The sequence below is a fragment of the Acartia tonsa genome, chromosome 4 (assembly GCF_053477335.1).
Source record: "Acartia tonsa isolate MP-2025a chromosome 4, ASM5347733v1, whole genome shotgun sequence".
Lineage (NCBI taxonomy): Eukaryota > Metazoa > Arthropoda > Copepoda > Calanoida > Acartiidae > Acartia > Acartia tonsa.
In genome coordinates this window covers 11,137,844-11,160,411 of record NC_137263.1, presented here as the reverse complement: position 1 = coordinate 11,160,411, position 22,568 = coordinate 11,137,844, and the positions used below count along the sequence as shown (strand labels likewise).

Genomic DNA, 22,568 nt, shown 5'->3' with positions numbered 1-22,568 from the left:
GCCGCGCTGTGATTGGCTGAAATTCGGCTCACCCCGATCTGGCTCACCACTAAAATGATTTAAAGATCCAGCTCTGTTATCACGCACATATAATCAACAATAAAATAAAATTCTACTAATTAATTTAATAAAGAAGGCTTAAATCCTTTTCTTTTGTTTGTCTGTTTAATGAAGATGGGGGGGGGGGGGGGTTGCACCTCCCAAGGTATCAACGGACAGACACATCCAGTAACTTTATTACATTTAATACTCGAAAATTTGAAAAAAATTAATGACTAATATATCTTCTCTAAATTACAGTCTATAAAAATTACCTAAAATATTTTCAGATTTAAATGATAAATTAACAAGATGTATATTAAGTCTATGGTAATAGATGGATTCAAGTCCTACGGACAAAGGACTGAAATCAACGGATTTGATGACCAGTTTAATGCAATTACTGGTCTAAATGGATCTGGAAAATCCAACATTCTCGATGCTATCTGTTTCTTGCTTGGTATTACCAACTTGTCCCACGTTCGAGCCTCAAACCTACAGGAGTTGGTGTTTAAAAATGGACAGGCAGGTGTGACCAAAGCCACTGTGTCAATCACCTTTGATAACAGAGATAAGAAGCAATCACCATTGGGCTACGAGCAATATGATGAAGTTACTATTACAAGGCAGGTTGTTATTGGTGGTAAAAATAAGTACCTTATCAACGGTACAAACGTGCAAAATAATCGCGTCAGCGATCTCTTCCGTTCTGTACAGCTCAATGTCAACAATCCTCATTTTTTGATCATGCAGGGACGTATCACAAAGGTGCTGAACATGAAGCCACCTGAAATTCTTGCCATGTTGGAAGAGGCGGCTGGTACCAGAATGTACGAGTCCAAAAAACAACAAGCTGAAAAAACGATCGAGAAAAAAGATCAAAAGTTAAAGGAAATTAACAGTATTTTAGATGAAGAAATCAATCCAACCTTGGCTAAGCTAAAAGAAGAAAAATCCGCATATACTGAATACCAGAGAATTCAACGTGAATTGGAACATTTGCGCAAAATACACATTGCCTGGCAGTTTGTCTGTGCAGAAGAAGCTGCGGTTAAACTCGCAGATGAGCACAAACAAGTTGAAATTAAACTGACTGAGGTTAAAACAAATATCTCTTCTGGAGAAGAGAAAGTCACAAGCCTAGACGCTGAAATCAATGAGTTGATTCAATCAAGAGAAGACTCAACCAAGGGAGAGTTAGACAAGGCTGATAGTGATTTGAAAGAGAAGGAGAAGTTGAAAGCCAAAGCCACCTCTCATATGAAGACACTTCAAGAAAGTATCAAACAAGAGGAGAGAAAGAGAAAAGGCATTGAGAAAGGATTGCAGGTCATTAAACCTGTTTAAAATCAATTTTAAAAATAAAATGTGTCCCCATTACAGTTTTTTAACGCGTAGATTAAATATTATCATATCTTAATATCTGTTTTTATTTTTCAGGATGACAACAAAGCTCTAGACCAGAAGCAGAAGAGCCTTGACGGAATGCAAGATGTTTACGACAAGCTTAGGGAGGAGGACGAGAAGTGTCAGTCAGCCCTAAAGGCCGCACAGGACAGAATGCAGGCCATTTCTTTGGGTCAGTTCACCACAGAGACGGGTGAAACTGCTACTCTCCAGGAGCAGCTTATCAAGACTAAGGCTGACGTAGCTGCTGCAGAGACTGAGGTCAAGACTGCAGCCTCTAAAATCAAGAACAATACTGAACAGCTGAAAAAGAAACAAATTGAGATGAAGAAAACTGAGGCAGAATACAAAAGGGATTCTTCCTCATTAGGTAATTTTTTTCCTGTCTTTGATGTTATATTTTAAAGATTTATAACATAGGGAATGGTTGAAAATAATGACTAAAGGCTATATTTTTGTAATCTGATTTTCTACATTATTTACACACAAAAAAATCGGAATATTATAGGTAGGTAACCTATTTATGTTTGAATCTGATATTTAGGTAAATACGAATCCGAGGTTGCAAGTATTGAGAGTAAGCTAAAGAAAATTGATTACGAGGAAGGAACTGCTGAGAGGTAAATCATTGTTAAGCTTTTATTATTATTTAGCAACGCAGCTATTCTATAATTAGGGATAGCCAATTGTTGTACTTTATATTTGTAAAGGTATTTTATATACAGCCACTAAAGATGCAGAATTAATAGCATGCGCACAAGAAAATACTCTTGCCTATGTCCTTAATTAATTCACCCTTCAGCCCATTTGCTTTGCTACTTTTCTAATGCAAGTTTTGTGAGCACTATCTAACTGACGAATAAAATTCAGGATAATTGTTCTTCATAGGTATTCTTATAAAAAAAATTTAATATCATATGGCACCTAGTCTTTTTTACTTAAAATAATACCTTTAAGATGTCGTGCATTTATTGATGATTATTCTTTATCTAGATTTGAAGAAGACCAGCGCCTTTTGAAACACGAGATAGCTTCATTGAGAAGTAAGGTAGGAAAATATGTCTTTTATTACCTACACTAAAATCTTTTATCAAGTCATTGAGTAACTAAAAAACTTATGTTATTAATTAATCAAATAACACTGTGAGTACAGATTGTGACGGAAATTAAGGTCAATTTCGAGTCGTGCTAAGCTTTAAAACAGACAAATTTAACGTTAGTTGCCCTATCCATGTTTTCATTTTCTTATTTCATGAAATATGTTGATATTAAGATAATATTTTTCAATTAGGTGGAAGGAATCGAGCATCGCCATTCCCGTTTATCATTCCAGTATTCTGACCCCTACGCCAAGTTTGATCGTCGCCAAGTTTTTGGCGTGGCCGCAAAGTTATTTTCCGTTGTCGATCAATCTTTCTGCCAGTCGTTGACCTACGCTGCCGGCGGCAAACTGTTCAACGTTGTTGTCGAAACTGAGAAAACTGGTAAAGCACTTTTGGAGCGCGGCAGACTTCAGAAATCAGTAACGTTCATCCCGTTGAACAAAATTACTCCTCGCATGATAAATGCCAAGAAGATTGCGGCTGCCAAGCGCATAGCCGGGAAGGATAACGTCTGGTGGGCCAGGGATCTTGTCAGGTGTGATGACGTTTTGGATCCTGCCATCAACTTTCTCTTTGGCGGAGTTTTGATTTGTAGAGATCTTGACATTGCAACAAAGGTAAAAATATGATTAGACAGAAGATAATAGTTAATTCTCGCATCGTATTATAAACAGCTTTCCGCAGATATAGAAATGTACAATTATAAGATTAAAACCAGTTTTTTAGCCCCGAGGTGCCGAAAAGGTTTTCTATTTATCTTTATTTTCTTTTTACCTACATTTTAAACATTAAAAAATATTTTTTATTTTTGACAAATGATTAACCTGAGGGTTGTAGATAAACCTAAAGAATCTTAAACTTGTAGGAAATACCTATTTCAGGTCAAAGTCATATAAATTGAAATAGTGCTACTGCTATATAATAATCTAATCTTTCTTGCTAACAAAAACGCATAAGCTAAACACAAACATACATTCTATTATAAAAATCATCTATTACTATTTTAAAATTTTTTTATATTCTTTTTATATATTTTTATATTCTAGGTTGCTTACAGCCCAGAGGTGAACAACATTTGTTACACTCTGGCTGGAGACTGTGTCAATCCAAGTGGTGAGATGTCTGGTGGTGCTGCTGAGAAGAGTGCACCTATACTTCTGGAGCTATTCAACTTTAGAGAGATGGAACAGGGATGGTTATACATGTAATTAAAGTACCCAAACCTATAAGATCACCACTTATTTATTTCACGATTATTTTATCCCATGGACCTAAACAAACCATAAAATTCCAGTTATTTTGAAAAGTGTTATAAAAGCATTTTTACTGCACGACTTTTGTCCGTAAGCGCTGCCCTTATTTATAGGCTAGGAAATGCATTTTATCCTAGCTTATACCAACAATGGAATTAATTCGGACAAAAATCACGAAACCTATATGTGTTTTTCAGCTGTCATTGGGGGGCAACACATCGTAGATTTGACGACCTCTCCATTTGCCCCCCAAAAATCATTTTATATTTATTTCCCTTGTTGGTTATACCTTATACCTGATTTTATCCTTTCGCCTCCCCTACAAGCATGCAGGTTTTGCGTATATCATTATTCTTTGGTGTTAAAACGTCTAATAATTTCGAGAAGATTCATACATGTATGACCACTTTAATAGGAACTTTACAGTAAGCAGGCTCAGATGGACCAAGTGAATGCTCAGTACAGAAAGGTCGCAGAAACTGCAGAACAGTACAATGCTCTTTATCAACAGCTTGATCTTAAACAGCATGAACTGGAAATGATTAGAAACAGGTTAAAAATTTAAATATTTATTACTTTTATGAGGTCACAATCATTTCATTTAAATAGGACATGGTCCGTTCAAAAGCCCTGTTAGGGTTTTTCCGCCTAAAACGATCCATGTCACAAAAACTTAAGGTATTTTGTACACTTTCACACCAATATAAAAAAATAAACGGTTTTGTTATGCTTTCTCTTTTAGTATGTTGATTTTATTAACCTTAATTTTATTACTTAAATATTTACATAACTTTTACCTATTAAATATTTTATTTTAATTAAATAGGTTGAAACAAACTCTTCACCACCAGCTGAAGGAAGAGGTTGATAAGCTGCAGGAGGCAAATGAGCAAGTGACTCAAGGTGTTGAGAACGCCAAAGCTGCTGTTAAGAATGGTAACGCCAAGATAAAAGATCTTGAGTACAACATTAAAAACTCAGAAGAGTTGAAGGCCAAGGAAATGAAATCTGCTGACGCAGAAGTCAAGAAGTGCAAGGCGGCGGCTGAGAAGAGTAAGAAAAATTGGTCGAGCAAGGAACAAGAAGAAGAGTCAATGAAGCTCGAACTTGACACTCTCAAGAAATCTATTGAGACTGGACAGGAACAGCTTGAAAGTGTTGCCAAGGCTATTGCTGACTGGGAAACTGAGATTGAGAGCTACAAGACAGAGGTAGAAAATGCTACGGAAGAAGTTAAACACGCAGAAATGGTCGTTAAAGAAAAGAGGGATCAGCTAGCAAAGAAAAATCAAGATATCAACAACCGTAGCAATGCTAAAGAGAAGCTGATAAAGCAGATTGAAGACTTCAAGCTCCAAGTTCAGGAGCTGAACCACAAAGTATCCAAAGCAGGAGATGATCTGGAGCACGCCAAGATCAGGGTCAGCCACATGTTGGAGGACCATCAGTGGATTCAGGGAGACAGACAAAGCTTCGGTCAACCCAACACCATCTTTGACTTTAAGCAAACAAATCCCCAAGAAGCGGCAAAACGTATTCAGAAGCTGGAAGGAACGCAGGAGAAATTGGCCAAGACTGTCAACACCAGAGCTATGAACATGTTGTCAAAGGCGGAGGAACAATATGATGATCTCATCAAGAAGAAGGAAATTGTAGAACTTGACAAGGCAAAGATTACAGAAACTATCCAAGAGTTAGATAAAATGAAGAAGGAAGCGCTTAGAAAAGCCTGGGATCAGGTCAACAAAGATTTTGGATCAATCTTCTCATCAGTTTTACCTGGAACTTCTGCCAAACTGCAGCCACCAGAAGGACAGGATGTACTGGATGGTCTGGAGGTCAAGGTTGCCTTTGGTGGCATTTGGAAGGAAACTTTGACTGAGTTATCTGGTGGTCAACGGTCTTTGGTTGCTCTTTCCCTTATTCTGTCCCTGCTGCTTTTCAAGCCAGCTCCGCTCTACATTCTTGATGAGGTTGATGCAGCTTTGGATCTGAGTCATACACAGAACATTGGGCACATGCTGAAGACTCACTTCAAGCATTCACAGTTCATAGTTGTGTCCTTGAAGGATGGTATGTTCAACAACGCCAATGTTCTGTTCAGGACCAAGTTTGTGGATGGTATGTCAACTGTTGGAAGGACAACTAACCAACAAAATATGGCTAGAAAGTAAACATAAATCATTTGTATATTATATGATATTATCTTTTTAGTTATGTAAGTTTTATATATCTATGTATATTCAGTAGTAATATTCTTTTCTCCTTTTGATTTAGTTTCTAAGTAGATTTGTTACATTTTAGGAAAGAAATACAAATATGTTGAGCATGTACAAATCTATATTTCTTGTATATATTTGAAAGTTCTTAGTTACCTGAAAAAGTTAAGACTGAATGAAGAAAGTCCTAACACAATCCATTACGCTTATGATAATATATTTTAAAGATCATGTAATTTTAATAGTTTGCCTTCTTTTAAACAAAAACAAGTAACTCTTTGATTTAAGTACCTAAATTATATTGTATTTCAGAATTAACCAGTATGGCGAACCGTACCGTGAAAGATGCGGTTACGGTCAAAGGTACGAATCCCCAATATTTGGTGGAGAAGATTATTAGGTCTCGTATCTATGACAGCAAGTATTGGAAGGAAAATTGTTTTGCCCTGACTGCAGAACTAATGGTGGATAAAGCCATGGAACTAAGGTAAACGTTCATCAGGGAGGGAGGGGACATTGGATTGTTAAATTATACTAGTTCCCAAAGTTCATAAAACAAAATCCTTTCATTCGTTGACTTAAACACTTTGGTTAATTTTATTAAATCTTACTGGTTGATTCAAATTAGCAGTGATCAAAATTTTCAATTAATAGTAATGACCTTCAGAAGGTGTAATTATGCTAATAGGTAAATCTCTACCCTGATATTATTTAGGGAGGAGGGGGGGGGGGGGGAGAATAATGAAAATATACGAACCTACCATTACTTATCAATGAGATTATTTGATTTTTAGATTTATTGGTGGAGTATTTGGAGGAAACATTAAGCCAACACCATTTCTTTGCCTGGTCCTAAAAATGCTACAGATTCAACCGGAAAAGGTATTCTTTATATTATATTCGAAAGTATGAAAATAGTTAAGAAGTTATTGATTTTTTCAACCATAGAGTTGTGCGCTAACTAATACTCTATGTGACACCCTTGTTTAATTATGTCCTGTAAGATCTTGTTAACGTCCAGAAAAACTTTTGTTTGGTCTTGCAAAAGTTTTAGGATTTTTGGTGGGGAGAGGTGTTAGGTCATTACCTCCCTAGAGATGCTTATGCATTTACATACAGCCTCAAAATACATTGCATTCTTATCAAAACAAGAAATACATGTTTTGAAGCTTATTTTAAAGAAAAAGAGCAAAAAAAATATTTAAATTACCTAGGTATTATAATAATAATAAACATTTTAGGACATTATTATTGAATTTATCAAGAACGAAGATTTTAAATATGTTCGCTGTTTGGGAGCATATTATTTACGGTTGACAGGGTCATCACTAGACTGTTACAAGTATCTAGAGCCACTTCTTAATGATTACAGGTAGAGTTTTCTTCTCATTTTCTCACAATAAATTGGTTTAAAAAAAAAACATTTTTAAATTTTGCCCTATTTGTATTACTAGTGGCTTCGTGGAGAGGAGATTATCTCCATATTTGATAATTTTTTTTGTATATAAATGTTTTTTTTTTGAAAAAGGGTAAAAAATTAATGAATAAAAAGAATCCCTTTCGAAATAAAATTGTTCCAAACCCTAGAAAATGACAACAGGACTAGAAGGTTTAATCCCTGAGAAGCAATTTTTTACCGGTCCATTCATAAAAATTAAAGGCTTTAATTTCAGAAAAGTTCGAATCCAGAGACGCGACGGGAATTTTGAGCTTGGCCACGTCGATGACTTTATTGATCAACTTCTCAGAGAAGAAAGAGTTTGTGATGTTCAACTTCCAAGGTACACAACATGAAAAAAAAGTTTTGCGTGTTCTTGAAAATAAATTTTTCTTTGTTTGAATTTTTCATTTGTTAATGTTCTTTTTTTGGGGTAGATGGTTTTGAATTAATTAAAAGATCTCGTATAATCTTGTTTTTATATGCACAGAAATGGCATATTTTGGTCTGCTATTAAAATTGCTAATGCCTCATAAATGACTTTTTTATTTTCGGTTTTTAACACATAATAAATTTCTAGGCTTCAGAAGCGAAAGATTCTTGAGGAGAGTAATGAGCTGGAGCCCCGAGTATCTGTGCTGGAAGATGATCTCCTGGATGAGGCCAGCTCTGACTCGGAGCCGGAGCCAGAGCCGGAGGAAAAGAAGAAGTCGGACAGAGAAAGGAGAAGAGAGCGCAGCAGGGATAGGGACAGAGAACGTGATAGGTAAATACCGAAAAAATGTAAAATAAGGATGTCACAGGGGTGTATATTCTGCACAAGATTCATTATTTTACCTACCTTCCTGCAATAAACTTTATTTCCCCCACCCCCCAGTTAAAATTAAATTTTCTATCATTTTAGGGGATTTTTGTGTCTGTAGACGAGGCGACAAGTAGCTTTTTGCTGACTTTTCAAATATTTCCCTATACCTATTGTTTTTTGGTCAAATTAAATTTTTTTTCTTGTTATATGTTTTTTTGATGTTTTCAGAACACGTGACATATTTGTCATCGCCCCCCCCCCCCCCCCCCTTACCCAGAGATCCCATGCAAATTATACACCCCTAGGATGTCATTATTGAGCGTAACTACGCGTTTTTTTTTTTTAAAAGCTTCTACATAATTCAATTTTTACAGACTGACTTATATTGACGGGCTTATATTGGTGCGGACGCATCTTATTTTTGTCAGAGAATTTTTATTTGTTGCCTATAATTTAATCTTCTATTAAGGAGCCGTGACCGCCACCGTGACAGAGATCGTGATCGCGACCGTCGCGATCGAGAGAGGGACAGTCGACGTGAACGCCGCCGTAGTCGTAGCCGTAGCAGAGACAAGGCACGCCGCAGATCCAGAAGTCGCGAGTATAAGAAGGAGAGACATGAGCGGTCAGAGCGTGGAGGCGGAGGTGGTGGTGGGGGTGGCAAAGATGAGTTGTCGATTGAGGAGACAAACAGGCTGAGAGCACAGATTGGGTTGCCGCCATTAAAATAAATTTTGATCGTTTTCATCCTTACAGTAATATAACTTCATGTCTAATATTTTTCAAGACAAGCATTTACAATTTAGGATTTTATCCATTTATAAAAATATTATCTTGAAAAATATTTGTGTTCTTTTCTAATGTATTTTTTGTATTGTATAAAACAGGTTTGTTTTTCAGAAGTTATAATCCACAAAATGAAAGAGAAACGAGCAACTAAAGCAGTTATGCAGGTTGGTTAAATAAATTTTGAAGGTTTAATGTTATGATTGAGAACATTATCCTTCAGAAAACTAAAAGAATGTGTGTGTAGCGAAGGATCTCACTAACCGCTGAACCGATAAGGATTAACTTATCATTAACTTTAAATCTTATAAAGTAGGCATAGAAAACGCGTAAGAGTTCGATATAAAGCAATAACATACCAATTATCAATTTAGGCTGTTGACAAGCTGTATGGACATGTGCCTGCCTTTGGTGATGTTTTTGATGAAGACACATTCTATTTGTTTGCGGGAATTTTTACACTTTTCTCTTTTGTTGCCGCCTTCGTAGCCTCCAGGTTAGATATATTTTTTATATAACCTATTTTTTTTTTAATTAAGATTATTACTTGTATTATTAGTAGCGAAGCTACTCCGTAATTGGAAACGTCATTCCGTTTGAAAGGAAATGGGGGAAACCAAAAAAATTCAAGGATGAGAAAAAGTACGATAATTTAATCTCCGCCTCCAAATGTTATTTGTCTTTTTTAGTTTCAAGACATTGGGACAAGAATAGGATCAAGATTAATTCATCTTGAATTTATCCGCCTCATTTAAAATCTAATAGGTATACATAATTTTTTTGCTTTGCTTAGGTACATAACATTAAAGCAGAAGGATTAGAACTGCCCATAGCATGATGAGTCGCACTTTGCCGAGAAGTCTCATCACTCCATGGGGACAAATTAAGATATTCTCACAATTCAAAAAATTACTTAGTTTAGTCAAAATATATTTAACCTATGGAATTTTAATCTGATTATGTAAACTAACAAAAGTAATGTACAAAAACCTTTAATTCATATTATAATATTTACTACCTAGGTTATATAAAGTAAATTTACATTTATCCATGTTGTAAAATTGTGCCTATAATACATTTATTATTGAAAAATATTATTTGAAATTTCTTGACATTCCAATTAGATATTTCAAATTAATCTAATTATAATGTTTATTATTTATTAAACAGAATCTCGAATTTAGAATTAATGAATATGATACTATATTGTATGTAACCTAATAATTAACCTAATGAGATTAAAATATGTATTCTAAATAATAAAGAACTATTTTCAAGATACAATATATTTGGGACTAATTATGAACGAGATTTGGCTAGATTTGCAACTTATCGGTGTGAATCCAATACATTTTTTTCATGTTGATAAAAATAGTATTTTTGTTAAAAGCAAAAGAGATATTAACGCACTAAGCTGTGGTCCCGTCAAAAAAAAAGTATTTACTACATCAAGTAATATCCTAGACGGTCATTTTAAATAGATTTGCTAAACACTTTGTTTAATGGGATCTAAGTAGTTTCCTAATCCCTTTTTCTTATTTCTAAAAGTGATAAATGAATAATACTTTACTATTAATGATTAAATACAATATAGATTCCCTGAGCAGAGTTCTTTACTTCTTGTTCATGAATAGTCTCATTTCAAAGTTACACCAGAAAATAACAATTAAAGTTCCAGTATTATTTAACCAACATTCCTAATAGAAATTTCATACCACATAACATTTATCTTTACAACTTTAATATAATAGTTACCTACCTAATTTTAAATTTAACTTTCTGGACCATTAGAATTATATATAATTCAAATTGTACTGTTGTTAATGTTAAATTTAAATAAATTTGCATAGATTAATAAATGAAATTAGATTGTTCAATTATCTTTCAGAAAAATGGTGGAAAACGAAGAAAAAAATGAGGTTTGTAAGTTTAATCAAAAGATTTTTTATAAATTTTTAGTGAAGCATTTCTAAAACTAGGGTCTGTACTATTGATAGAGGGATATAATAAACTTCGTTTTATAATATTTGGATCGCAGATGTTCACAAATTACAATATGTCGGTATAACATCTTTTTCTTTTCTATTATGGTCTATAAAATCAACAAAAAGTATAAACAAACTTTCCACAATTATAGTAAAATTGAGGCGACTATGATAGTGAATTGAAAAATCGAATAGACCGCAAAACATACTTTCCTTTATTGAATTTACTAGTTGTTTCGACCCTAGCCCCTATAGGCGAGCGATATTGTTCAGAAAAATCGCCTAAACCATCTAAAGTCATTTATTAATCTACCCGGAAAAGTATAACCTTATTGGACCAGTAATTTCCGAGATTTTAAGCTTCAGACAAAAAAAAATCACAACTTTATATTGAAGGATTTGATTTGTTTCTAGAATTTAAATGTTTATACGAGTATTGGTTGTAATCGAACATGCAACTGTATGGTTATAAGCAAAAAATCAGGTAATTCAATAATGAAATGAAAAAAAATATATTCCTACTTAAAACTTTTTTTGAAGACTACTTGAATTGTAAAAGTTATCCCAATTTTTTTCAACACCCTATTTTTAATACCCCTTAACTTAATACCTAGCTATTAAAATATTGATATCATGGAAAAAAACGAAGTAGCGTGTTTTGTCGTATTTTCACAGTAGCTTTTTATAGGTTATTTTAGTTTAGGTTAGGTAAATGTTAATGATTGACCCGCAGGGTTAGAGCCCCCTGCAGTGGCTAGAAATAGGAGAAAAGCAACTGTAAAAATACGACAAAACCCGCTACTTTGTTTTTATTCCATGATCCAAATATTGTTGTTAATCTAATTATTTATCAAGTAGATTTTTTTTAATTTCGTTCTTTTAAGGTTTAGTTTACTATGGTGGGAATGCCAGTGTTGCTGTGTATTCTCCACACAATGAAAAAATTACACACACATTAGTTCAACATGATAAAAGGTAATATAAACCTCGATACTATTCAAGGGATCTTAGGGGATAAACAATGGCAGATAAGCTTTATGCTCTCCCATCGATGACAAACATAATTAAGCCTTCAATAGATTCAAATTATTGGTTGGAAAGTTTGGACAAGTGTAAGTTACAATCAAACTTCCCCGTTCTCCCTAGGTGGCACTAACCGATTTTTTATAGACAATTTTTTATGACCTAAACTAATTTTCTTTTCGATCTTTGAAAGTGAGACATCAGACTCGTTCCAATTACACAACTAAATATGAGAATAATTTTAGGGTAAACTGTGTAACTTTGCATGAAACAGAATCTTCAGATAATGGCATCCTGTTTGCTGGAGCCAGCTGTGGACACATTGCCCTGTGGCAGGTCGATGTGGCTGGAGGCCATCATAAACCTCTTGGCAAGTTTCCTTGTCATGACAGTTCTGTGACCTCTCTGTCAGTTGTGGAACAGGATGGAGATATTATTCTGGCCTCCACAGCAAATGATTCCAGGTAAAACTAGCTGTTAAGCTTCTTCATGAAAAAATAAAGTTTCAGCGAATATTAAGCATTTTAAACTAAATCACATATATTACCTATTGTAATTTTTTTCTAATTTAGAGTGAAGTTATGGAAGATTAATTTGGACGCTGATGAAAAATTACAACTTTTACTTGATAAAGATTTAAAGTAAGTTATATTTATTTTCAACTTAAAGTAAATAATATTATCCTTATAATAAAGAATCAGGAAATCTGTGTGTGTCTCTTTGTACCTATATTTAAAACTGCCGCTATGCGGTGCAACTGTATGACTTACTGGACTTCCAAGGGTGCCAAAACCTTTTCTTTTTAGAACTACAATTGTAAGTGGCGCGTCGACTCCCCCCCCCCCCCTTACCTCAAGGGCTTCTAGAGTCCTCTAGGGGCGTAGCACCTCCAACCATCCAAGAGAAATCGATCCTATTTGTACATACATATGACAAGTATAGCTTTTACAGTACACCCATTAACCTGGCCCAAACCATATTTGTTATTTAGGACCAGTCTAGCCTTTACAGTACACCTATTAGCCTGGCCCAAACTATATTTGTTATTTAGGACCAGTCTAGCCTTTACAGTACACCTATTAGCCTGGCCCAAACCATATTTGTTATTTAGGACCAGTCTAGCTTTTACAGTACACCTATTAGCCTGGCCCAAACCATATTTGACACTTCTGTATTCACTTGACAACTGCAGTGTGGTCGTTAATTCTTTCCATAGTGATAAAAGTAAGTGAAATGATTTTCTTAATTGCTTTACTATTTTAAAAGCATTTCTATAAGATTTTTTTTATTAAAATGCAAGATTAAAAATATAATTTATATCCAGAACCATTTCTAGTGTGTGTATGTGTGTGTAGCCATTGTTTCTTAGTGTTTGGACCTAAGTAGTCATGGAGAAGGACGAGACACTTTTGTATAGCCACTAGGGCTATCAAGCTCCACGCTCAAGTACATTATGCCTTGACCCGCTGTGTGTTGTGTGAACATATTCAACTGAGAAATTCGAGTTGCCACATGGGGACTTGAACTCGAACTCTCATCACCGTAACCCAGTGTGTTACCACTAAGCTACTACACCATTTCTAGTCTCTTGTATAATTTTTTCTCTCTCTACATTTATCAGTACATCTGTTTTAGAGGTTTAACTAACTCCTTTGGAAAAAATACATTAAAATAACTGAAATATTTAATATTTATTTATTGATTGACACACAGAAAATAAGCATATAAATAATAATGTTTAATCCCTTGTGATATCCCTAGTTCTAAGTTAATCTTTACGCTTTCTTTTAGAGGAATTGAAAGTTCTTGGACTCTTGAAAGGACACGAGGTATTATATATTTGTTATATGTATGCTTTGTTTACCATAGTGTTATGAAACAATCTTAGTGAGTAGAGGAATGGGTAATTCAATATAATATATCAATTAGACACATATTCCTAATTGGAGCCTTATTTTTCTTAAGTCTGGCCTGAGTATAGCAGGTGTCCTATAGTTTAACCATATATAATAATGGGAATTCAATAGTTTGCTTAAAGGGGATTTAGGAGGTTTGCTGTTAATAATCTCGAACCATCTACCTTCATATTTGTAATCTAGGGCCTTATCTTATTTTTAAACTCTCTGGTGCGAATACAATTAAATTATCAGAAGGCTGTTTCAAAAATGTTTATTTTTATTTAAAACTATCTGTTGTGCCACAGACACTGGAGGGAATCAGGGTTGTAAAATAGCCTAAAACCATCCAGTGATTACCTGTTAAAGCTATCTTACATTTTAAAATTCCAGCGGTTATGGGTCAAATCTTGCCGAAAAAAAAAATTCTACTTAGTTTATATTAATTAAATATTTTAGGACTGGGTAACCCAATTAGACACTATTCAACTGACAGAAAACACAATTTTGTTGGCTTCAGGTAAAAACTTCAAAAATGAAATAAATGCAGTAATTATAATTTATCATTTTATTCCCATCCTTTATTTTTAGGTGGACAAGACTCCATAGTAAGAATCTGGAGGCTGGAGCCGCCTTCAGCTGATACACCATCAGATGATGAAAGGGACCTAGAGGTCAAGGATCAGTTGCTTGAATATTCAAGTGAACGGCTGTACAGAGTTCAACTTGAAAGTGTTCTTTGTGGTCATGAGGACAAGGTGGTTTAATATTTTTATAGAGGCAATTATTCTAAAATCAAATAAAAATATAGATAGTAAGGGGGGGGTAAGTTTTGCCACTTTCGCGTAATCAGTGTTGTGTGGGCTAGGTATTGATCTGAGATTATAGGTTATTTAGGATAAAAGTTTACTTTTGGGTAGTAGTTCACGGAAATTTAATCATTTTTTGAATAGGTCTCCAGGTTCAGGTGCTGCAGGCTGGAAGGTCGTTTCTGGACAGGTAAAATTTTTTTTAAAATTTAGTTTGAAGAGTTAGAGAGCAACTTATTAGACAAAGTATGCTTCTTTTCGAATTGTTTTAACATATCTGCAGAAAAAATTAAGATCGGCCTCCAGGTTCAGGTGCTGCAGGCCTCCAGGTTCACTCTGGACAGGTAAAAATTAAAAATTTTTATTTGAAGAGTTAGAGGTACACCTATAAAACCAAATATGCGTGTTTTTGGATGTTATTACCATATTTGCAGAAAAATTAAAAATCAGCTTCCAGGTTCAGGTGCTGCAGGCTTCCAGGTACACTCTGGACAGGTAAAAGTTAAAATTATTTATTTGAAGAGTTACAGGTACACTTATAAAACAAAGTATGCATCTTTTTGGATGTTATCATCATATTTGCAGAAAAATTTAAAATCGGCTTCCAGTTTCAGGTGCTGCAGGCCTCCAGTTACACTCTGGACAGGTAAAAATTAAAATTATTAATTTAGAGAGTTACAGGTACACTTATTAAACCAAATATGCATCTTTTTGGATGTTATTACCATATTTTAAGAAAAAATGACAATTAGCCTCCAGATTCAGGTGCTGCAGGCCTCCAGGTACACTCTGGACAGGTAAAAATTAAAATTTCTTATTTGAAGAGTTACAGGTACACTTAATAAATCAAATATGCATCTTTTTGGATGTTATCATCATATTTACAGAAAAATTTATAATCGGCCTCCAGGTTCAGGTGCTGCAGGCCTCCAGGTACACTCTGGACAGGTAAAATTTAAAATTTCTTATTGAGGTATTTTTTTATATTAGAGGAAAGGTTTCTAAATAGAAATTGTTAAAATATAATAAAATAGCAAAATTTATCAAGTTAACCTTCTATTAGTGTTCCATGCAGGCTCTGGTGGCCTCCAGGAGCCTGCAGGATAGCTAATAATCCTAATACATAATTTTTGAATTTAGAGAAAAGGTTATAAAATAGGAAATGGATAAATATCATTATCAAAAAAAATACATATTATTTAATGTCCCTAGTTGTGCTTTAGACAGGCTCAAGGTGGCCTCCATGAGACTGCTGGACAGGTTTAAAAAATTAATTTAATAATTTTTTTATTTAGATGAAAGGTTTGAGTTATGCTTCGGACAGGGTCAAGGTGGCCTCCAGTGGCCAGCTAGATAGATTTGAAGTATTTATTACTTTTTGTTTATGTATGGTTTTCCACACATATGCAAAATATAATTCTGTCTCAGATATAATATTACAGATACTCAGAATGGGGAATGCACCTGAACCTGGAGGCCGATTGTCAATTTATCTTTAAATATGATAATAACATCCAAAATTACGCATATTTAGTTTAATAAGTGTACCTCTAACTCTTTAAAAAAGAAATTATAATTTTTACCTGTTTAGACTGGACCTAAAGGCCTGCAGCACCTGAAACTGGAGTCTGATTTTAATTTTAACTGCAAATATGATGATAACATCCAAAAAGATGCATATTTGGTTTAATAAATGTACCTGTAACTCTTCAAATAAAATATTTTATTTTTACCTGTCCAGAGTGTACCTGGAGGCCTGCAGCACCTGAACCTGGAAGCCAATTTTTAATTTTTCTGCAAATATGATGATAACATCCAAAAAGATGCATATTTTGTTTAATAAGTGTACCTGTAACTCTTCAAATAAAAATTTTTAATTTTTACCTGTCCAGAGTGTACCTGGAGGCCTGCAGCACCTGAACCTGGAGGCCGATTGTTAATTTTTCTGCAAATATGATGATAACATCCAAAAAGATGCATATTTTGTTTTATAAGTGTACCTGTAACTCTTCAAATAAACAATTTTAATTTTTACCTGTCCAGAGTGTACCTGGAGGCCTGCAGCACCTGAACCTGGAGGCCGATTTTAAATTTTTCTGCAAATATGATGATAACATCCAAAAAGATATTTTGTTTTATAAGTGTACCTGTAACCTTTCAAATAAGAAATTTTAATTTTTACCTGTCCAGAGTGTACCTGGAGGCCTGCAGCACCTGAACCTGGAGGCCGATTTTAAATTTTTCTGCAAATATGATGATAACATCCAAAAAGATGCATATTTTGTCTTATAAGTGTACCTGTAACCTTTCAAATAAGAAATTTTAATTTTTACCTGTTCAGAGTGTACCTGGAGGCCTGCAGCACCTGAACCTGGAGGCCGATTTTAATTTTTTCTGCAGATATGTTAATAACATTCAAAAAGAAGCATATTTTGTTTTATAAGTTGCTCTCTAACTCTTTAAACTAAATTTTTAAAATTTTTTTACCTGTCCAGAAACGACCTTCCAGCCTGCAGCACCTGAACCTGGAGACCTATTCAAAAAATGATTAAATTTCCGTGAACTACTACCCAAAAGTAAACTTTTATCCTAAATAACCTGTAATCTCAGATCAATACCTAGCCCACACAACACTGATTACGCGAAAGTGGCAAAACTTACCCCCCCCTTTCTTTTTCTTACAAAACAATCAATAATCTTTAAATTTTTCTTCAGGTTAATTCTGTAAATTGGAACAAATCAAGAACAACAGGAGAGTTGAGCCTACTTACTGCCAGCTTGGATAAAACCACGATCATCTGGAAACAAGAGGAGGAAGGAGTTTGGACAGAAATGGCAAGATTTGGTGAAATTGGAGGCAACACTCTTGGAATATTTGGGGCAGCGTGGACTAATGATGATGATGTATTAAGTTATTCCTTTTCTGGTGCCTTCCATTTATGGCAAAGGGCAAAGGATAGTGACAGGTGGGTTCCAGGTATTGTTCCAGGTGGCCACCAGGGTTCAGTCTGTGATTTATCCTGGGCTAAAGATGGTAAATATTTGTTGAGTGTCAGTGTTGATCAAACAACAAGGTGCCATGGTTGTTGCCAGGTAACCGCAGCTGGTAGCTGGCATCAGGTGGCTAGGCCGCAGGTTCATGGATATGATATGAGTTGTATAGCTGCTTTGCCAAATCTTGGCTTTGTTTCTGGGGCAGAGGAGAAAGTATTGAGAGCGTTTAAGGCACCACAAAATTTTCTTGACAACTTTAGACGATTAACTGGTTATAGTTTAGATGATATTGATAAGAATAGCTTACCTACAGGCGCAAGCCTTCCAACATTAGGACTATCAAACAAAGCAGTTTATGAAGGTGACTTGAACAATCAGAAACCCGAGACAGAGCGCCATGTTAAGGATCAATTTCCAGATTTTTATTTTTCTCCAGAAGTATTGGAAAAGCCTCCAACTGAGGAGTCGTTAGTACAAAACACTCTCTGGCCTGAGGTACACAAAATGTACGGACATGGGTATGAGATATACTGTGTTGCCGCCAGTGCTGATGGCAGGATGGTTGCCAGCGCCTGCAAGTCGGCACAACCCAAGGAGGCCGCCATCTTGATTTGGAACACGCAAACTTGGAAACAGGTAATCATTACACATTGAATTTAAAAAATCAGACGTCACATTTTTTACCTAGTGCTTTTGCACAAAGTGTCGGTCAAGAATTAATTTCCCCACCCATATTATTTTGAAATTGATTGAAATAAGGGGGAGAGTGTTATTTTTTTCCTATGCCAAACTCTTGCTGGGGGCCATAACCTTCCCTGACCTATATTTGGAGTACCCAGTTACCAATATAACCTAACCAAACTTGAATTTAGTTATAAATGAACTTACTAAAACCCCTCCCTCTCCCCTTTACCATCATTTATTTTTTTTAAATAAGGGGGAGGGGTGGTATCATTGCTCATCAGGTTACTTAAAAAAAAACTATGACTTTGAGTATGATTAAAATAAAGTTAATTTATTTATAAATGAATAATGATAATTTAAAAAATCAATTTAGATTGGACGTATTGAAGTTCACAGTTTAACAGTAACTCAGCTCGCCTTCAGCCCTACAGCGGACCACCTTCTCTCTGTGTCCAGAGATCGAACCTGGGCCCTTCACAGCCTTACCCTGAACGGGACAGATGACCTAACCATTTCAAAGATAAAATATTCAGACAAGAAAACTTCACCGCATAAACGAATCATCTGGACGTGTTCTTGGAGTCATGACGGCAAATATTTTTATACTGGAAGTAGAGATAAGATACTTGCCTGCTGGTCAGCTGTTGATGGCAGCCTAGCTATGGCTACTCCTCTGTTATTGCCAGAAGCTGTGACAGCTGTTGCTGGTTGTACCCATGAGATTTCAACAGATTTTTACACTCTTGCTGTCGGTCTTGAAAATGGACAAATTCACATTTTAAGACACGCCTCGACTGGTGGAGATTTCACTTCTGTTTCTGTGTTAAACAATGAGCAAGCACATCATAGCACAGTTACAAGGCTACAGTTCTGTCCATCTGATCCTAGTCTACTTGCTAGCTCTGCACAGGACCATTCGGTCAAAATTTACAATCTTAAACCTGTTTTAACATGACCTGTGGTAAAATAATTTACAATGCGTTTTTATCTGTGATTTTTTCAGATAAAGATGGTGAAGCAAAATGATTTTTGTGATAGACTCAGCTTTAGCTATGAAAAGGTAACTTTAGATGTAGAAATATTTACCTATTTAAACTTGAATTTTGTGAATTGCATACTTTTTCAGTTCAATAGTTTAAACTACATCTATAGGACATATCTCAGGGGTGTATATTTTGCAAATTTGATACTGCTAAAGGGGGGGGGGGGGGGGGGCGGTAAAAAAAAATAAAAAAATGTGGTTGGGGGGATAAAAAATGTAAGGATCAGGAGAACTGAAAACATTTTTTTCCATTTTACTCCCCTCCTTGGTAAAAACAATAAAAGAATATATGGAAAGGGTAATAATATGAATAAAATAAAGAGTTCTGAAAATATTTTTCCATTTATTTCCACTCTTTGCTGGAAAAAACTAGGAGGAAAAAAAACAACATTTTGCAGCAGGTAAAAAAAAATTAATCTTGTGCAGAATATACACCCCTGACATACTTGAAAGAATTTAAATTTTCTGCCAGGTAGTTTATAAAAATATCAAGACTTAAAAATCATATTTTTTGGATATATGTTAAATGCATTCTATGCAACTAACCCATTAATCTTTTTCATTGTCTACATAATACAAATACGCCTGTATTAGTTCAAAATCAAGTAAATTTTAAATTTAGGAAAAGTTGCTGAAGAATCCCCGATTATTGAAATACATCCCGAGTGCTGAAAATCAAGAAGTGTGTTTATATTACGAAGAGAAACTACAGTCAGAACCAGAAACTGTAACATCTCCAAGAACACCGATTAAACTTCCTATTAAAAAGAAGTTGGCTTCAAACAGAGCTAGGTAGGTACTTTTTTATTAATTGTTCATTTATAAGTTACAATTTATCCTTGAAATTTCCTTAAACTGCAATCCCTAACTTATTAAATAAAACTTTTTATTCAGTGTTGATTTGGATTTAACTGGAAGTCCATTAAAAGCTGGATTTGACCCAAATGAAGTATTTGACAATTCTGTTGATGATTTACTGAACATCCGACCAAAACAAAAGAAACCGACTCACAGGTTTTTATTTTAGAAATAAAGCTAATGATTTCTTAAAAATATCGCGGGAAGGTGATGGGTTCGAATCTTGGTTCAACACTGTGTCATAACTAAAGAAAAAATATAAATTTTTCTACTGGGGCGCGATATTAATAGTTAGAGTATGGGTAATGCTATGGCCCAAAACCTATATTAGTTATTACTTTTAGACAAAGGGCCTGCGATCAAACTTGAGTAGCTGGATGGATTTTTTGTATGTTTAGAAAGATCTCAAAAACGACTTAATCAAACAGTCTTTAAAAAAGCTTTTATACATAGTCATTTTATGTGGTGAGGGAGATCAATGTTCTCGATTTGCTCAGGGAAATATTTCTCCCTCCCCAATCCCCAACTATAATTTTTTTTTTATCAAACTATCCTCTTTAATAATGTAATCATATGGTTTTAGAGGATTAAAAAGCGGAGATGCACGCTTGCTACTATCCAAGCTAAACACAAGTGAGGAAGCCAAGGGTGAAGATTGTATGAATCTTGTATTATGTTCATATGATGAATCTTTAAACACAACACCAACCTTTAATAATCTTCTTTATCTTGGCAATAGGGAAGTCTTGTTTTGATAAAAAAATCCTATAACAAAAAAGATAAACTAGATGATTTTTTATAATTAGGCTTACTCTTTAGACATTAAATATTTATATGTTTTCTTTTTTAAATTGAGATTAATAAAGTATAAACGCTCGCTTAATTATATTTTTCCTGGGTAGTCCCTGATTTGATTTCTGTATAGGTATAGGTATAGGTAGTATTGTTGTGTTCTCTAGTCCATAAAAAAAGTGAAATAAATTTCTTAGTTTGAAGTAAAAAAAAACAGATTATGATTTTTAAACAAGTATTTTGAAACCTCGTAGAACAGAAAGTGGTGAGTTAGTAGAAGTTAGTAAGACCAGTTGGAAGGGACCTGTCTCATACAAATCGTTGACAAGCTCCAGTTCATACCTGGAGGAGTTCAGACAGATGTACATGTGTGCCTCGGGCGGCAACAGGAAGGGTGGCGCCGCTGGCAGGACAATTATCACATCAACTGCCGAGTTTTATCTTACAGGTATACTGAATCCTTATTCAAAAGAGATATACATATGTGTCGGTCTGTGTTTCTCTAGCATATGGTTGGACTGCTTAAGCTAGACAGTAGACATGTCTTAATTGATTCTGGGTAGATCTATTTTTAGAGAAGGTAGATTAAGCCAAAAAGAAGTTACCCGCCTCCCGAAAAAAAATATTTTAACTTCTATCCTCATACATATTCATAACCTTCCAAAAGTATATTCTAAATGTTACTTATTAAGAGTTTTTTCTTGTTATTGTTAGGAAAATATTTTAATATTAGGTAAATAATACCTATACAAATTTAAAAACAATCTTTTATCTACTATTACAGTTTATGTATTCCTAGGAATGGAAGAAAATGAAAGTCACATGAAGTTACAATGTAGATGGGACAAGTCCAACCTCTTTCTAGAGTCACCTCCACCTGATGCACAAACTAAACTTAATATTTGTCTTGTCAAAGGGGATTCCAGGTTTGATAATTTTAAAAATATTATTGTGGTTATCTTTTTGGTACCATAGGGTGATCAACACAATTTCTTGTAATATTTTGATTTATATGATAAATCCAATACACAGAGTGTCTTTGTTTAAAAACAAATCATCAGTTGGTTCATAATATACATACCTACACTTTTTAAAAAGATTAATAGTAACACTAACTAAGAAGTCTATAAATAAACTAAGCCTTATTTTGTATGTTTTATTGTAAAATATTCGTGATCTTATGTAATAAGTTTATTTTTAATCCTTATGTCACTTTTATATTTTACATTGATGAGCCAATTTTTCTGTAATTTAGCTGTAATTTATTTTATTTCAGGTTTATGTGTGATAACCAAGCCACAGAAATTGAACAGTTAGAAGGACTTATTTCTGGGTTACAAGGTATACAAGTTACCAACAATTCACTATTAAATTAAAAAAATGGTCTGTCACTACGCCAAGTTAGTTATTTGGATTTTTATGCATTAATAATTGTA

At 34.5% G+C, this 22,568-nt stretch overlaps 5 protein-coding genes across 6 annotated transcripts in view; all 5 read left to right on the top strand.

Annotated features, from left to right (window-relative positions):
* Positions 1–71: 71 nt before the first annotated feature.
* Positions 72–6,335, top strand: SMC2 (structural maintenance of chromosomes 2). Its single transcript, XM_080156326.1, has 8 exons — positions 72–1,368; positions 1,480–1,816; positions 1,991–2,066; positions 2,440–2,494; positions 2,738–3,166; positions 3,596–3,740; positions 4,219–4,354; positions 4,629–6,335. Exons 1-8 carry the CDS (start codon positions 352–354, stop codon positions 5,974–5,976), a joined length of 3,543 nt encoding a protein of 1,180 aa, XP_080012452.1. The 5' UTR covers positions 72–351; the 3' UTR covers positions 5,977–6,335.
* Positions 5,632–9,166, top strand: Prp38 (pre-mRNA processing factor 38). Its single transcript, XM_080156335.1, has 6 exons — positions 5,632–6,508; positions 6,816–6,903; positions 7,263–7,393; positions 7,695–7,802; positions 8,040–8,225; positions 8,734–9,166. The coding sequence occupies exons 1-6, from the start codon at positions 6,345–6,347 to the stop codon at positions 8,993–8,995; spliced, it is 939 nt and encodes a 312-aa protein (XP_080012461.1). The 5' UTR covers positions 5,632–6,344; the 3' UTR covers positions 8,996–9,166.
* Positions 9,125–10,943, top strand: LOC145316050 (uncharacterized). Its single transcript, XM_080156336.1, has 3 exons — positions 9,125–9,217; positions 9,425–9,546; positions 9,844–10,943. The coding sequence occupies exons 1-3, from the start codon at positions 9,125–9,127 to the stop codon at positions 9,869–9,871; spliced, it is 243 nt and encodes an 80-aa protein (XP_080012462.1). The 3' UTR covers positions 9,872–10,943.
* Positions 10,929–19,448, top strand: Elp2 (elongator complex protein 2). Its single transcript, XM_080156328.1, has 11 exons — positions 10,929–10,969; positions 11,450–11,519; positions 11,920–12,010; positions 12,304–12,522; positions 12,631–12,699; positions 13,170–13,282; positions 13,850–13,887; positions 14,413–14,473; positions 14,545–14,711; positions 17,478–18,392; positions 18,814–19,448. Exons 1-11 carry the CDS (start codon positions 10,943–10,945, stop codon positions 19,393–19,395), a joined length of 2,352 nt encoding a protein of 783 aa, XP_080012454.1. The 5' UTR covers positions 10,929–10,942; the 3' UTR covers positions 19,396–19,448.
* Positions 19,362–22,568, top strand: part of Zwilch (zwilch kinetochore protein) — a 6,036-nt gene continuing 2,829 nt past the window's right edge. For both annotated transcript variants that reach the window (XM_080156330.1, XM_080156329.1), the window contains exons 1-7: positions 19,362–19,500; positions 20,105–20,274; positions 20,377–20,496; positions 20,924–21,079; positions 21,387–21,580; positions 21,932–22,058; positions 22,409–22,473. In XM_080156330.1, coding sequence (XP_080012456.1) covers positions 19,450–19,500; positions 20,105–20,274; positions 20,377–20,496; positions 20,924–21,079; positions 21,387–21,580; positions 21,932–22,058; positions 22,409–22,473 — 883 coding nt within the window. In that variant the 5' untranslated portion in view covers positions 19,362–19,449. The remainder of the gene's footprint in view (positions 19,501–20,104; positions 20,275–20,376; positions 20,497–20,923; positions 21,080–21,386; positions 21,581–21,931; positions 22,059–22,408; positions 22,474–22,568) is intronic.